Here is a 17570-nt window from a genome sequence, read left to right as displayed (position 1 = left end):
TTTATCTCAATTTATTTGCAACGATCTTTTTATCTCATTTTTTTCACTTTGTATTATTTAGAGAGTTGAAATTGAAATATTAGTAACTTTGTAAGGTTTAATATTTTTGTTGAGAAATATGAGAAGCCAAATTTTTAGTGAAGAACGTATAACAACTTGGAAATAAAGTATTTATGGCATTTAAATAGGAGTAACTAAACTTTCTATTTAAGCGGGATTTACATTGTGGACCGAATTGGGAAAAATAAAAAGTTGAGGGACTAGATTTATTGTGTTAAATTTTACTTCCTTTTCCTGGCACCGTCCCATACCTTCTAAGTTCTAACCTTATTCCCACTGTATATATGAAAAAAGAAAAATCCAAATCCAAATCCAAATCCAGAAGTTAAGTCCAAAAGCTGTCTGAGACGAAAAATCAAACACTTGCCCTTCATTCCCCGTCTCTCACTGTTCATAGATTGGTTAATTTTAGACATTTTTCTTTATAGACGCCTGTAGTTTTCAGACTTGTCATAATCGACAGTGTTGTCGAATCTTGATTCTAATTATGAAACGAGGTTACTCGGAATCTCCATCTTCAAGTTCTCATGGACCTCCTCAATCCAAATTTAAGCACAACCCTGAAGGTAATTTTTCTTCTTTTTCTTTTAGGAAATATCCCACTTGATTTTTATTTACCCAGAATTCTTGGTATAATATGGATACAAAGTTTTTGTTCATTGTTGCATTAATATCCAATGAAGTTAGAGACTTTATTGTTATTTTAGCTCAATCCCAGAAGGTAATTTTCCCCTATTTTGTTTATGTGTTGCATTAATACCCGTAAAGTTGGAAACTTTACTTTTGTGTAAGCACAACCTAGAAGGTACTTTTTGTCTCACTTGATTATTGGCATTTTATTTGTATTGAATGGATACAAAATATTTGTTTTCGTTGTTGTATTAGTACCCTGAAAGTTAGAGAATTTTACTGTTATTTTAGCTGCTAAAGTGTTTTGCTACAATTGGTATAATATCAGAATCTTATTTACTATGCAGGGTAGTTGTTTAACTGCTAGGGGCGAATGTATTATGCCGTAAAAAAATGAACTTGTGATGCTAAACTTTAGGAAGTTGTAACCCTTATGGATAAAGAAGTCAGAAGTTGGTTTTCTATTGCGGTTTGATTTAAAGTTTGAACTGGTGTCAGGCGACACTCATTTTCTTGAAGATGAGAGTACAAAAATCTTTGCCAGGAAGGTGGCTGATCATTACAGCGCGAGGACCAACCAAACTCTTGAAGAGCGCGAAGCAAGTCCTATCATTCATTTAAAGAAACTTAACAATTGGGTATGTCTTGTTTATTCGTGGGCAAGGTTATTCTGCATGGTTCATTGCTAATAAGGTTTTCTGGCGTGTTAGATCAAGAGTGTCTTGATTCAACTCTATGCCAAAAGAGGGGATGCAGTTCTTGATCTTGCTTGCGGGAAGGTACTTCTTGCCTACTGTACTGTATCTCAATTATCTGGCAGTCCGACCTGTTAATTTTTCTAGGTGGTAATAAACAAGTCATGCATCTTATTTTCAATGTCTTTCTGTTTGAACCAGGGTGGTGATCTTATTAAATGGGATAAAGCAAAGATTGGATATTATGTTGGCATTGATATTGCGGATGGTTCGGTAAGTTCACGCTGGATGAATATATTTTTGTTGCCTTTTCTGCTCTTGCTGCTGCAGGTCAGAGCTTCCTTTCAGCAAGCTAATTTATTTTGTTGAACTATTTATGTGACTTTCTAGAAGACATGCCATCTGTTACTTGATGACTTATAATGTGGAAAGGTGTTTTTAACCATTATTAGATGTTCTGCTGTTCAGCACTAAATTGCATGTATCCAGTCAGATTAGGTTCATGTTTCTGTTTATCGTCAGTAGTACTCTGCTAGTATTCTTTTTAAGATTCAAAATTTACTAAACTTGCTGAGCGCGCATCCTATTTGCATAAGTACCGAGTGCACCTGTCTTGTTTTCTTAGTAGTCTTCATTATTAGAATAACTCTTTGATTTGGTTAGGCTTTTGATATATTCTTTCCATGAACAATGTTGGAACAACTCAAGTTTGTTGATAAGAAGTGGAGTAACACATTGGGGATCTCTATTTTGTGTGTTAGGTTTAGAGGAGGAGCTAAGATTTGAACTTTATGGGTTCCAAATTGTAGGATAGCGATATAAGGTGTTAGTAACTGGGTTCTGCATTTAATTTTGATACATATTTAGTGAATATTTAATACAAATAAAAAGTTTGGACTAAAGCTACCGGGTTCAGCCGAACCCGCAGGTCGGCTTCGAGCTCCACCACTGGTTAGGTCATCGTAGAACTTTACCTTATCCCAAGAAAAAAGTGGGTTATCATAGACAACTTTTGCTTATGGTGAGGGTGCCATGTACCTGATCTGCATGTTATGCTATCATTTTTGCTCGCGTAATTTACCAATACTAGCTGGTCAAATTTGAATAATTCGTAGCTGACTAGTAGCATTGACGAGCAAGATAGAAATAGAAAATCAATTTTTACTTGAGGGAAATGTTGATCAAGTTGCGGTTTTAGCCTTTTAATTGGAGGTTAATCTGGATGATTCACATCAAGCGAAGGTCATAGAACCTTAAATTGTACCCAGTTGACATCACAGGCCTAAATGCGTCAGATGTATGAAATGCTTTCATTTCTTAAATGTCCTCCATTTAGTTGATTCACATGCTAGGTTTATCCTTTATTTTCGGAACAAAAATTCATCTTTTAGAAGGTTATATTTCTCTATATATTTATGACGGATTCTAGTTTTTGAGGTCCATGTTTTACTTTCTATGGTAGTTGAATGCTGGCCTGACTTTGATATTACCGTTGTATTATATAAAGATAGAAGACTGCCGAACCCGTTACAATGGTGAGGCAGATCACCATCAACGCCGCAAAAAGTTCTCATTTCCTGCCAGACTTATGTGTGGAGATTGTTTTGAGGTAAATCAGCTAACCACATGATCAAGTTCTGTCATTCTTGCAGATGGAACTGAAAATTCATTTCTTTTATACTTTTATTGCTTTCTTTCTTGTCGTAAACATCAGGAATGTTTAATGAGTCATTTCCTAGACATACAAGGACCTTAGATGGCATATCATTAGCTTGATGTGCTGTGATGATCAATATTTGCTTTAAACTACTGATATCCCAAACTGCTTTGTGCTTTAACTGAAAAATCGTGGGGAGTGACTCCACTGATATCTTTTGTGTGGTGAACTTCAGGTTCGTCTGGATAGGGTGTTAGCAGATGATGCACCTTTTGATGTTTGTAGCTGTCAGGTATGCATGTCTCCTGCATTTCATATTATATAGTAGCAAGCTTTGTTCTTCATAGGTTTAGGTCAAAAACTTAGTTTGAGATTTCACTCTCAGTGACCATTAGTATTATTTTTCCATAGAAATCTTTCGTACCAATTAGCTGTCTTCTGGCTTAGCCGATAGAGATACATGCTTCTATGAGTTGAATTGCTTTATAAGACAACTTCTCTTACTATAAAAAAAGAAGGTAATACTACCAGAAAAATTGAGGTGTTTTTGGATATGTTGATGCCCTCGTAAATATCTCTTCTCAAGCTTTCATGCTCTGCTTCCTGGCTATATTAGATGTTTCCTTTCTGCTATCGGTGTTGTCCATCTTTACCTGTTATTTTTCCATTGAAAACTAAAATTACTTAGTGCGCTCAGAAGCTTTTCCAGACTAGCTCACTGAAAAAGGAGTATAATCCACATCTTTCTTAATTTTGAAAAGGAAAAACTTTGGGGAAGTAAAGGTTGAGGAAATATTGGATGTATGGTATTCTCCTAATTGGATGCCTCTGCATAGTAGCTGTAGAGGCGACAACCCTTTATCCAGTAAATTATGCTTGTCTTGGGTGGACTTTCATGGTTGATTGTAAACTTGAACTTTGCAGTTTGCTATGCATTATTCGTGGTCTACTGAGGCACGTGCACGGCGTGCGCTGGCCAATGTCTCGGCTTTACTTCGACCTGGAGGAATATTTGTTGGAACAATGCCAGATGCCAATGTCATCATCAAGAAGCTAAGAGAAGGTTTATTTTCTGCTCTACACTGCTCTGCTTGTTCCTCTTGAAGCTATAGATGTCATGACTGTGATATCTTTATGATGTGTGTTCGCTCTCATCTCTAGATTTTCAATAAAAAGGATCTAGGAGTTGAAGTTCAACAAGAACATCGTTCTACATTTATTTATTCCTTTTTGGTTCTTTTTTTTGTGTGTGTCGGGGGTGGTGGTGGTGTAAATGAGTTGTTGCCTGATTCTATCAATCATTCAACTATGTCTCAACTTTAAACTAGATGGGTTGGCTATGTAAATCCTTTATATCCTCTATTTGGGCCTATTTCCTTCTGGTTTTGACAAATAATTTCCTGTAAGGCACATTAAGGATTCCTTAATAATAGAAGTTATCTAAGGGTGTGTTTGGTACGAAGGAAAAATGAATAGGAGTTATCTAAGGGTGTGTTTGGTACGAAGGAAAATACTTTCTGGAAAAAATCTTTTCCAATGTTCCCAATGGGAGAAAAATGACTTCTCTACCAAGAGGAGAGAAAATATCTTTCAAAACTCACTTTCAACCTCCCCCACCTTACTGCCACCCCCAATCCACACCCTCGCCACCCCCAGACCTCGACCTCACCCTGCCCACCCCCTCCGACACCCCTTTACTCCAAAATTTTCTCCTTAGTAACCAAACACCAGAAAATAAGTAAGAAACCACTTGTTTCCCACGAAAGTATTTTTCGTGGAAAACATTTTCTATCATACCAAACACCCTAAATCTAATGCTTTTCCTACACTTGCAATCAAGGATTCAACTAGCCAAAAAGACTTCTAACAAGCACCATACCTAATGTAAGAACAACATATACAACTAAACCTTAAACCTAACTTGACGGCATTTGTAGTTCCTTTGCTTCTATTGTATTCTTTCTTTGTTAAGTCCACCGATTATGGGAGGTTGTAGGTCTTTTGGGACAATTTCCCTCCATATGATTTTTTTTAAAAAATAATAACATTTGAATATATTATAAAATCAGTACATAGGTTGTACTGAAACCATATTTACAGGTAAATGCTAACTAGATTTGCTAGTGTGCAATCCTAGCAAGATCCTAATATGTCTATGATTGACAATGTATCTTCTGTGTAAATCTGTTTACACCAAAAACAAAAAAGAATACAATTGAGTTTGATGTTCTGTACTGGGTTACTTCTGTCTTCAAAACATCTAGCATTCCTTTCCTTCCAAACTGTCCACCAGATGCATGTTGGGACAGTCCTCCATCTATCCCTGTTGGTTGCTTCAGCTCCAGCTTCTTCCCAACTAAATAGAACTTCATTGATCCTATGGGGCATTGTCCATGAAATACCCCTAAGATTAATAAAGTTTTTTCATAGTTGGTCTGTTATCTTGCAGTGTAGAAATAGATGGCTAACTGTCTCAACACTTTCCCTACATAGAAGACATCTTGAGCACAAAGAGATTCCTCTTTTTATGAGATTATCCTGAGTTAATACAGCCTCCTTTGCTAGTAGCCAAGTGAAACAAGCTACCTTATAGGGAATCTTGGTTTTCCATATATGCTTCCATGGCCAATCTCTTATCCGTGGGTTATTTTGGTTCAAAATCTTATATGCTGCCTTCACCTGATAGACCCCTTTGTCATGCCTATGCCACCAAAATGAGTCCACCCCTTCCTGTATTCCTTTAAATGTCTCCAGCTTGTTATAAAGGTCAGTTAATCTTGCTATCTCCCAGTCATTCAACTGCCTTTTAAGAATTAATTCCCATCCTTGAGAACTCCACATCTCAGCTACTGTCTTGTGTTGGTCTTGTGCCAAACCAAACATATCAAGGTAGAGTTCCTTTAGGCATCCATGCCCCAACTAGTTATCATTCCAGAATGAAGCTTTCCTTCCATTGTTCACTCTTATGAAAGTGTGATTCTTCATTATAGGCCACAGTTCCCTGATGGATTTCCACACACTAACTCCATATGATGCACTAACTTCCTTTGGCACCCAGTTATTTTCCTCCCCATATTTTACTTTGATCACTTTGCTCCATAAGGTTTGGGGTTCTTGAGAATACCTCCATAGCCATTTCATTTTGAGAGCCTTGCTTTGATTCTTCAAGTTTCTGATTCCCAGACCACCTTGCCTTTTCATCACTGTGATGGATTTCCATTTGACCAAATGGAAGGCCTTTTTCTCCTTAGTCTCTTGCCAAAGGAAGGATCTTTTGAGTTTGTCCAATCTCTGTATAATTCCAGCTGGAATTGGGAACAAGGACATCATGTAAGTGGGAAGTGAATCTAAAACTGAGTTGATTAAGACTAGCCTTTCCCCATTGATAAATATTGTGCTTTCCATCTTGACAACTTCTTCTCACATTTTTCAATAACTGAATTCCAGATCTCTTCGGATTTAGATCTTGCACCCAGAGGCATCCCCAAATAAATGGAAGGTAGAGACCCTACTTCTCCTCCCAGTACCAGTGACAGTTGCTCCATATTGTGGACTTCATTGATGGGGTAAATATAGCTCTTTCTCCCGTTGATGTGAAGTCCTGAAATTCTTTCAAACAAAACCAAGATGATCCTCAAATATCTAAGCTGCTCCTTTTCAGCATCACAGAAGACTAGAGTATCATCAGCATATTAGAGATGTGTGATCTCTAGACTATTAGCACCATTCCTGTCAACCTCAAAGCCTTTGACCCATCTATTGACATTTGCTGTCTTAACCATGTTGTTTAGACCTTCCATGGCTATGATGAATAGGAAGAGAGATAAGAAGTCACCTTGTCTTAGACCTCTATTGGCAGGGAAGAAACCTTCAGGAGATCCATTTATGAGGATGGAATATCTGACAGTAGAGATACAGAATTTCATCCAATTGATCCATTTCTGCCCAAAACCCATCTGTTCTAGCATTTTCAAAAGAAAACTCCAGTTGACATGATCATAGGCCTTCTCTATATCTAGTTTGCATAGAATTCCTGGTTTTTTCTTTTTGATTCTCGAGTCCATTGCTTCATTGGCTATCAACACTGCATCCATTATTTGTCTTCAGTCTTTCAGTCAAAACTTTTGAGAGCAGCTTGTAGAAACTCCCTATCAAGCTGATTGGCCTGAAATCTCTCAGTTCTTTAGCACCTGTCTTCTTTGGAATCAGTGCTATGTATGTTGCATTGAAGCTCTTCTCAAACATTTCTTGAGAATGAAAATTGTTGAAAGCCTTCATGATGTCCTGCTTCACAATATCCCAGCACTTAATGTAAAAGCCCATTGTGTAACCATCAGGGCCTGGGGCCTTGTCACTTCCACACTTCTTAAAGAAAATTCCGTTAGATTCGGCCAAGAGTAACCTTGAAAAACTTCTGCTTTACGAAGAAAGATAGAGAATAAGCACCTTGAACCAAATTCAGAACTTGTCTCTGTATGGCAGGAAGCTCCCATTAAAAGGAATTTTTCACTCCATACGGTATGGCTACAAACCGAATGAAGAAGTCAAACAACTCAGAACTTCTTGCTCCTCAAATTTGCTTTGTAGAAATTCCTTCTCCAAATCTGAGATAGTGGGGCAGTTGTCAAAATTGGCTGCAGGTCTCCACTCTTCAGGTTCTGTGTATAACTTCTTATAGAATTCAATGATCTCATTCTTTATTCTGCTTGGCTCCTCCACTGTTTCATCTTGGATCACCAGTTGATCAATATTATTGTACCTCTTGTGTGCATTGGCAGTGCGATAAAAAAACTTTGTATTTCTATCCCCTTCTTTGAGCCACATGGTTCTAGATTTCTGTCTCCATGCACTTTCTTCATTCTTGAGATGCTCCTCAAAATCCATCAGGGCAGCTGCCTTCCTCACTGACTCCTCCTCTGTTAAAGCTTTTGCTTGCTGTATTGTATCAAATTCTGCCAATTGGCTCACTAGTTTAGATTTTTGCATTCCCAGAAACTTCTGCTCCATTCTTTTAGCTTGCCTTTGAAGGCTTTTAGTTTGCAAGCTAAAATGTAGTCTGGTCTTCCCGAGAATTCATAAGTTGTCCACCAGTTCATGATTCTGCCATCAAAACCTTCATAATTCATAAGTTTGGCTTGCTCCCAAACACCACAACAGAGGGCCACCGGGGTATGATCAGAGATCAACCTTTGTTGGATAGTTTGCTTGATGTTTCTGAAGCTATCATCCCATTCTTCTGAAATTAGAAACCTGTCAGTTCTAGAAGCAGTTATATGATTATCCCTTTGAACCAAGTGTAGTAGCCTCCTTCAAGCTGAAGGTCTATCAACTCCATGTCTTCAATGAAATCCGAGAATTCCACCATCTCTTTGGACCTCCTAAGGCCGTCCCTTTTTTCGGTGGGAAACCTTGTGACATTGAAGTAACCACAAACTGCCCAAGGGCCACTCAACAGACCCCTCACTGCACCAAGTTCCCTCCATACTGTTCTTCTTTCAATTCTGCAATTTGGAGCATATACTCCTGTTATATGACATTGAAAGTTGTGTAAGAGAGCCTCGAACTTACATGTTAGAGTGTATGCCCCAATCTGTAACACCTCCCCTTTCCATACTCTACAGTCCCATAGTAATAAAATTCCCCCTCTCGTGCCACTAACTTCTAGACATGCATACCTTACCCATCTCCCCTCCCCCCCCCCCCCCAAAAAAAAAAAAAAACTTGACTGACAATTCCCTTGATATCCCCCTCCAGTTTTGTTTCCTCCATACAAATAATATCTGCCTTCCAGTTGCTTATTTGACTCTTTATGATCTCCCTTTTCTTCTTGTCATTTAATCCCCTACATTCCATGATATTAGATTGATCTTCATATTGCAATGATTGATAGGTCTTTTCCCCTATTTCTTTTCCCATCACTCTTGAATTTGACATCAAAGGAAGCGAGACCTTTTAATTCTAGTGAGCCTTTGAATCTTTGTTTCTTCACCTCCACCTCTGTCTCCACTCTTCTAACTTGTCTACAACTGTCAATTTGCATCAGCAGCTCCAGTGCTTCTTCTTCGTGACCAAAAAAATCTACTCCGAACATTTTCCACAATTTAATCATGTTCTGGTGAACCCATAGTGTTGCGTCCATCTCCTTATCCGTTACTGAATTTTGGTGTTGAATTGAGAGAGTAACCTCCTCCAGCTCCCAGTTTTGTTCAGAATTGAGATGAATTAGTTGTTTTTGGACCGTCAGCCTGCTATCTGCTTGATCTTCCCCTAATTTCGTGTGAATAGTGAGCTCCCCTGCATTCTGTCCCAATTTTCCGGCCTCTTCATCACATTCAGGCTGTTCGCATTCCCTTTCTGTTGTTGCATGTGCCATACTTTCGAGGGTTGCGGAGGAAATTGGATTCTCTGCGTTATTTTCTTGGAATTTCGAAATAGAGACGCTGCCACGTTCCTCAAAATAAGGTGTCACTCTTTTTTCTTCATTGGGCTCCCGTGAAATGTCATTAAAAATGACCTGGGCTGCTGGATCAGGCCCATTTAATTTCAGACCAGTATTTGTGCTATTTAGGCCCAAATAGAACTTGGACTTTGCATGTGCTGCACACGTGCCTCTCCTTTACTCTTCACCTGCAATGAAGTACACCCCACGTGCTTCCCCATCATATTTATAGTTGTTTGACTGCTTTTAACCGTTGGTTTCTCATAGGTCTCCTTTGTCCACTGGTCGCTTGTGAGATTTGCACCTTTCTCTGTTTCTTCTCCGGCACAGGCTAGGGTTTCCGATGGTTTCAGCTCGAATCTTGCTTGTTTTTCAGCCCAGATTGGGATGAAAAATCTGATCCCTTCTCTTTCAATCACAATTTCAGTGGGTATTTTCCTGCCATCACCAGCAACTTTGATTCTGGCCCACTTGAGATGATTTTTGAGGTCAGTTTCTTCTTCAGTAGCTATTCATCCTCCACAGAGATCTCCTATTTTTTTGAAGATCTTTTGTGACCAGAGATGAAGGGGAATCCCCATGGCTCTAATCCAGCAGGTTTCCACTATTTGAGAATTTGATATGCAGCTAGCAGTGTAGTTCCACCATTCCAGATGGAACTTGAACTTTTTACATCTCCATTCACCTTGCAAAACCTGCTCAGCCATGTATCTATTCGGAAATTCGAATAGAAGCATGTTACCAGTCATCTCATACATGTTGACCCCAAAAGCTTTGTTCCAAGAAGCAACGACCCATCTCCTTATGTCTGTTAGTGTGGGTCGCTCAGTAATATCCTTTCCAAAGTACCCAATAATGCATCTTTTGAGCAGGCCAGTGTCCTCAATTCCGTGTGATTCCATAATAGAAATGTCTCCTTTTTTGAACGGACTACTGCCTCTTTAAGGGTATTGGATTGCCATTTACTCTCCTTAACTGCTTTGGCATAAGGGTAGTTGTCCACGGTGTATCTGGGAGGTATTTTTTCACTCAACTTGTTGCCATAATAAATGAATCTCTCTATCTTAAATGCAATGTCTTTCCAACCTGCATTCAAGGCCAGCTCTGGGATAATAATGACTGACCTTTCCTCTCCCTTTAATGACAGGATACTCATATACCTTCCGTGAGCATTGAATTTCCTAGTGCAGAAATATTCTGTCCGATGTTCCTTATTCTTCCATCTCCTCACTAGATTCTTCTGATCTTTCGAAGCTTCTTTAAGTATGAAGCACAACCATTCCATTGTCTTTTTGCCCATGGATGAGCGTCTCATCATATTGCGACTTCTCTCCACCCATTCAAACCATGTGTCTTTGTTGGAATTCCATATGGTAATATCGAAAGATTTGAAGCCAGCATTCTCCCATATTAGATCTAAACAACTACTTACGTGAAAAGGAGAAGAAGGTTTGGTAGTAATCACAGTGGGTGATTACTGGTTTAGAAGAACGAAAGGTTTGGTAATAATCACAGTGGGTGATTACTGATTTAGAAGAAAGAAGAGTTAGATTCCGGTGAAAGATTATGCCGGAAAAGGTATTCTGCAGTCCTAGGAAGTAGGAAAGAGAAGATTCTTGGGAAGCGTGCCTGAGAGCATTTTTGCGGTTCTTTTACTGTAAATCAGTTTTTTTCCCCTCCATATGATTTTAGGCCTACATCGTCCCTTTTAACACCTTCAATCATCATAGTATCACACTTACAAGCATGGTTTCCACCATCTTAGGTGACGGTTTCTCATTTTATACTCTCATGTATGTCACTGGAAGCCTCGGTGATTTTATCTAATATTATCCATTCTTTTATGACCGTGTATCCATCTCTCAGACTAGTGGAGTGATGGTGTCCTTGCATATTTGTGAAATGTGTTATGTAGTAGTTAGCTTTTTATACAGTCTTAAAGATCTTTTGATATATATATAAAATATATATTTATGGTACCTTTTCCTCTGAAATTGCAGCTGAAGGTCTAGCCTTTGGTAATAGTGTTTATTGGATACGTTTTGATGAAGAATTCTCAGAGAAGGTAATTTATGTTATCATTTTCTAGTAAATTTCTACAAAGATTTCTGTTTTTTCTTTCTATTCTAGGTATGTGTGTTATTGTTTATTAAGATCTTCTATTATTGCAGAAATTTATATCTTCAAATCCTTTTGGCATCAAATACAAGTTCCATCTGGAGGTGTGTACACCTCGTGCCTCTATGTATCTTAGCTGTGTCCTTTAATCGTATTGCTAAAAATTTAGAGCACGTGTTCTTTTGTTGATTTAGTTGCAAAACATAAAATCTTGGCTTCAATTTGGAATCAATGCTACAATTTTTATCTACCTATTCTGTAGCTATTTATATGTGCATCTTTTTTCAATTTTTGCTTTAAGCATTTAGAATCGTGCATATTGGAGGATTTTGATTTTGTCTTTTTGATTTAGCCTTGACATCGGCAATTTCTAGCAGACTAATGAATGTTCTTACTCTACTTGTGAGGATTTGCATGTGTTACAAATGAAAGCAAATATTTTTTTTGGTGCTCAAAACTCATTCATTAATATTCAATTTGACAATATTAATGCGAACATATTAACAGGTGAGGAGTAGCTATGTTAACAGAACCTACTAATTTTGTATGTACTATGCTTGGGATCTTATTTCCTCCTATTAAATCCTGACAAGCAAGTTAGGATCCTGATATTTAAAATCCTTTGATTGCATCCTATGTGCGAGTATATTTGACTTCCCTGATTGTCTACAAATAAACAATTAAGATTTGGATTGTAGGATGCTGTTGACTGTCCCGAGTGGATTGTCCCTTTCCACGTCTTCAAGGCATTGGCGGAAGAGGTATTAGCGTGTCTGTGCTTCCTGTTTTTAGTTGTTGGATATATTTCGAACCCACAAGTCATTTGTTCTTTGACTTTAGATATCCTTTTTCCTTTGATTGAAAATGAGAAATTCTAGGTTCTTATGTTCCCTTTTTTTGGATCTTATATCCTTTTTTCTTTGAATCAAGACCCTGGTTGGTTCTCTTTTATATTGAGGAGGCTCTTTTCTTGATAGAGAGCTCTCTAATGCTAGTTATGAGTGTCACAAAATGAGAGTATATTACAATCTACATGAATTCTTCTTGATAATAGAGAAATTTTCTGTTTTATATACGAGGCATAAATACTGATATAACATAGCCACTGAGGAAGGTATATCATAGATAGAATTCAAGAATATTATGCAGTTGTTTCTCGCCACCTTAGTTTTTTCTGACAACATTGTCTTTTTTAAATACAGTATGACTTTGAGCTAGTTTTTGTGAAGAATAACCACGTATTTGTGGAGGAATACATGAAGAAACCAGAGTTCGTCGAACTAATGAGGAGGCTTGGTGCATTAGGTGATGGGAACCAAGACCAAAGTAAGTTTAGTTATGTTGGCTGCTGAATGTTTACTGCTTTGATATTTCATCCAAGTATGTTGTTATTTCATATGCTTCCCCCCTAGCTTCTGTTCTAACTTACGTTGCTAATAACAGGTACTCTATCACCAGATGAATGGGAGGTAGCCTACCTTTATTTGGCATTTGTTCTTAGAAAGGTACTAATATACCTAGTTCTTGTTTTAATATTACCATTGTTTCTTAAACAATAAGCATATCCCTGTCGAACGAGCCCTTATCCCTTTAAGCCTGTCATAGTCTAGGTACCACATTAGGCACCAATATGTGTCCAACACAATAATCACAATATTAATTATTTCATATGGGAATCTCCTATGATAAGTGCCTTTGCATGGACAATGGCATTGACTCTAGTGATTGTGATGTTGGTAAAATCTTGTTTGTTCTGTAGCGAGGGCAACCAGATCAAACACGAAGAAACCCTAGACGAGACAAAGGCAAGATGCATTTGACAAAAGACGATATCGAGAATGTTAACGGTGCAGTGTAGTGCATTTGCTCCAACCTCGGGACGTGAAAAGACTGTTATGGAAGATGAGGAAGTACCTGAAAGAAAGAGGAACAATCAACAGAATGTGCCCCTTTCGAGTCGATAAAATCGAGCTGCTAATCAATTTTGCAGAATAAAGACTATAGTTTTGGCCTAATCATTTTACAACTTCAACTTGCTATAATACGCCAGCATAAAAGTAAGCCAGCATTGTTAAAAGAAACTGGCTTCTTTCCAGTTGACGTGGGCAGATATGTCTGTCCACTTGCAACCTACCTTGTAATTCTGTGTACCATTATAAATTGAAAGAGAATGAAAATAGCCAAAATTTTCTATTTATATCAAGATCAAAATATTTCTAAGGTATACTTTGTTGAGACAATTGAACGGCGATATCATGATCAAATATATGTTCTTCGATTACTTGTGTTCTGGAAACGAACTCTATGCACCCTTGCACACAACTCGCAGGATATGGAAACATTTGTCTATACTATGTGTTTGTATCAAACTAATTAATGCAAAACATATATCATGTATATAAACTCTTATTAGTTAACAATAATCTCGTGATATGTATTTTCACTTCAATTTGTAACTTCTGAAGTTACATTGTTTGGTTGGTGGAAAGTATTTAGTTTGGGAAGTATTACTTGGAACACTTACAGCAGAAGATGAAGCGTTATGATAACTTTGTAATTCTAATTCTGGGAGTAATAAAAATTCAACATGCAGAATACAAAAAGACAATAGTATGATAATCTTACAACATAGATACAAGTCCATTTCCCAGATAAGAAGTCTTTATTCTCTTATAAAAATTATGGGCAACCAGGTGCACAAAGCATTCCACATTCACGCAAGATCTGGTGGGCCGCACCCCAGGGAGTGTGATGTAGGTAGCCTACCCAAATGCAAGGATCAACTGCTGATTCCACGACTCGAACTTGTGACCTATAGGTCACACGGAGACAACTTTACCGTTGCTCCATGGCTCCCTTTTCTCTTATATCAAAACTAGCCCACCAAAAATATTAAACATTCCTCAAATCCCATTACCAGTTTCAATATTCTGAATATGGGATATCTTAGTCCAGTCAACTTCAAGATAAGGACACATCTTGATCTTTAAAGACTCTATTGATGACAGCCTTTGCAAGAGACAATATGGAAGGCTATTAAGCTTTTCACAGCAATATAATTCTAACTCCTTAAGACTAGGCATTACTGAACAAACAACTTCTGGTTTTAAGTCTGTCCATTCTTCCCACTCTGAACAATATGAAAATGTCAACTTCTTTAGCTTTGGAAATGATGCAATGGTTCCTGGCAATCCCAAGAATTCATTTCCAACATGTTTCAGCTCATCCATAAGCCTTACCCAAAGAATTTCAAGAAATGGTAACTTACCTAAAGGTGGCAGAAAGTTGCAGTTAAAGCACTCACTTAGTGTAAGAACTCTAAGATTATTAAGTGACAATGTTATCCATGTTGGTAATTGAGTACCTCTGTATCCATTGATTGTCAAAGATCTAAGGTTTGGAGGTGGTGTTAGAGCTTCAATCACATCCATTCTTACCTCACTCGTCCAATAGAAATTCAAACGCAGTTCTTTAACGTACTTCTTGCTTCTGAATTCTGCCTTCTCTGCTTCAACTACATCTTCTGCAGAGTTCAAATTGTCGATCACATGGACTGATAGATATCCTTGAAGTTGGTTCAATTTCCCAATATATCCCAACTTGCTCGATCCTTTCCCAACTACAAAGTCACTCAAAGTCCTTAGTTGAGTTAGCCTTCCAATTCCTTGAGGAAAAGATTCCAACTTTGGCATGTCAGTAGTAATGAGATGTCTCAAGTTTAACAATTTTCCTATCTGTTGAGGAAGTCTTGAAAGATTCTTACAACCGTGAAGATCTAAGGTTTGCAGATTACACAAGCGGCAAATGGCTTCAGGTAAGTCCTTCACTTGACTGCTGCTTAAATCAATGCACCTTAGATGAAATAGATTTCCTATTTCTTCAGGAAGTTCTTGCATCAAACATCCATGTAAATTTAGAACTCTTATGCATTTAAGACCTTTGAATAGATCTCGAGGAAGCTCTTTTGCGTGCAAGTGTTCAGCAAATAGACTGTGAATCTTTCCAATATCACAAATAGAAGTAGGATTCACTGTACTATCAGTACTCTCCCAGCATAGATGTCGAACACTAAGAACGTCTACTTTGTTTTCAGTTGCTTTGGTTCCTTTGATGCTATAGCAGTCATTTTTAGAAAGAAACTGAGCAAAATCATGCACTATATCATGCATTTTGCAGGATATTATAACACTTGCATTTTTATCATCTTTCTTCAGCTCGTGAAAGAAAGAGCGTGTAGCTAAGTTCATGAAATACTCACGTCCTTTTACTTCCTGTTGGTTATTTTCAACTGTGCTGAGATAACCTTGTGCCATCCAAATTCGGGTCAACCTGTCTACATTTATGACAGTATCTTTAGGGAAAATGGCACAATACGAGAAACAACGCTTCAAGATAGGGGGCAAATCGTCGTAGCTCAAGTACAAATGAGGAAACAAGTCTACTGCCACTTCCTCCAATTCCCATATTTCACTGTCCAAAACAGTTTGCCACTCTTCTTCTGTATCCTTAAACCGCAAGAGACTTCCCATAGTCTTTGCAGCAAGTGGCAATCCTTTGCACTTTCGTACGATTCTCTTCCCAATATCTTCTAAATTCTCAAAATCCTCCTTATTCCTTCCTGAAAATGCTATCCGACTAAACAATGACCAACAATCTGAATCTGATATTTGTCCCAACCGATGCATGTAAGAACTTCCCATCACTCCGACAACCCTCTCACTCCTAGATGTAACCAAGATTCTACTTCCTCGAGCTCCATTCTTGAGAGAGTTCTTCAACGGTTCCCATTTCGAATAATCTTCAGACCATACATCATCTAGCACAAGAAAGAACCTTTTCTTAGAGACACATTCTTGAATTCTTTCTAATAACATATGCAGTTGAGACAGATCTGGTGAGCTTTTAGTTAGAGATTCAAGAATGGCTTTTGCAACTTTGACTTCATCGAAAGGGTCCGATACACAAATCCAAATTCTTTCATCAAAATGACCCTTTATTTTCTCATCACCATACGCTAGTTGTGCAAGAGTTGTCTTTCCAATCCCACCTGTGCCCACAACAGATACAACAAGGAAACCATTTTCTTGATCATAATTCTCAAGCAACTTACTTATTACAACATCTTTATCAGAATCTCTACCATGTACTTCTGATTCATCAACAATGCCAGTAGTCATAACTCTTTTAAACACATCTTGATCAGAAACAACACCATTTGCATTAACTACAAAATTGAACTGATCTTTTTCTCTCACAATCACTTCTAACTTCACATCCAATTCCTTTATTTTTCGAACAATATCGCGATTCACCTCAAGTTTCTTGAAAGTAAAACAAGAAGGTAGAAAAAAGCAACTTACTTTTTTCCTTGGAATTGAAGCAGCACCAACACCAGCCTCATTTCTTTCAATTTCTTGCTGTAGAATTCTTGTTTTCCATTCATCTAACACATTATCTGTGTCATATGAAAAATCTTCAAGAATTTCTAGCCAATGTTTTACATTTTTGTCTTTGACCCTTCTTTTTTCAGCATCATCTAATGCCTCTTTTATCATTTTTAACTTGAAAGAGAGATTTTGGATCTCTTTCTTGATCCCAATAGCCATTCTTAGTTCATCAACTTGTCCCTTTACTTGCTCCACAATGAAATTGCCCAATTGGTCAAGGACAATGGAAACAAGCACTTCAGCCATGGTTGTTTGTGCTTGGTTATTTTGGTTTGATTTTGAAATAGAGAGAATAAAAAAAGAAAATGAATAAGAATGATGCAAATTGCTAAGTCAACTTGATACCATATAAAATAATAGCATGAATGATCTTGTCTTACAAGTAAAATAATTGAACTGGTCTTACAGGTTATATTATAGTGTTATTAAGTATGAACTGCAGAAAAAGTCAATGTAAATGGTCATTATAATGTACTTTCCTTAACCCTTTTCTCTGCTTTTCCAGACAAATTTCCCTCTACTTT

The 17570-nt window shown here is 37.7% G+C and overlaps 2 protein-coding genes across 2 annotated transcripts; one reads left to right on the top strand and one right to left on the bottom strand.

Moving 5' to 3' along the window:
• The first annotated feature begins 254 nt into the window (after positions 1-254).
• LOC107832555 (mRNA cap guanine-N(7) methyltransferase 1) lies at positions 255-13823 on the top strand. Its single transcript, XM_075222795.1, has 13 exons — positions 255-626; positions 1189-1328; positions 1401-1469; positions 1587-1658; positions 2893-2994; positions 3278-3334; positions 3967-4105; positions 11482-11546; positions 11653-11703; positions 12298-12360; positions 12802-12925; positions 13043-13104; positions 13359-13823. Exons 1-13 carry the CDS (start codon positions 548-550, stop codon positions 13455-13457), a joined length of 1122 nt encoding a protein of 373 aa, XP_075078896.1. The 5' UTR covers positions 255-547; the 3' UTR covers positions 13458-13823.
• Positions 13824-14502: 679 nt separating this feature from the next.
• Positions 14503-17292, bottom strand: LOC107830907 (putative disease resistance protein RGA3). Its single transcript, XM_016658590.1, has one exon. It carries the CDS (start codon positions 17290-17292, stop codon positions 14503-14505), a length of 2790 nt encoding a protein of 929 aa, XP_016514076.1.
• Positions 17293-17570: the final 278 nt, after the last annotated feature.

Source organism: Nicotiana tabacum, chromosome 10 (assembly GCF_000715075.1).
Source record: "Nicotiana tabacum cultivar K326 chromosome 10, ASM71507v2, whole genome shotgun sequence".
NCBI classification, from domain to species: Eukaryota; Viridiplantae; Streptophyta; class Magnoliopsida; order Solanales; family Solanaceae; genus Nicotiana; species Nicotiana tabacum.
The sequence above is the reverse complement of the archived record's forward strand: the minus strand, read 5'-3'. Positions and strand labels throughout refer to the sequence as shown.

Bases quoted from the DNA above. Each gene is read 5' to 3' on its own strand.
- LOC107832555 (XM_075222795.1), top strand. From the start codon at position 548: ATGAAACGAGGTTACTCGGAATCTCCATCTTCAAGTTCTCATGGACCT. The intron at 1,659-2,892 runs GTAAGTTCACGC...TATTATATAAAG, and splicing joins TTGATATTGCGGATGGTTCG to ATAGAAGACTGCCGAACCCG. The intron at 4,106-11,481 runs GTTTATTTTCTG...CTGAAATTGCAG, and splicing joins CATCAAGAAGCTAAGAGAAG to CTGAAGGTCTAGCCTTTGGT.
- LOC107830907 (XM_016658590.1), bottom strand. From the start codon at position 17,292: ATGGCTGAAGTGCTTGTTTCCATTGTCCTTGACCAATTGGGCAATTTC.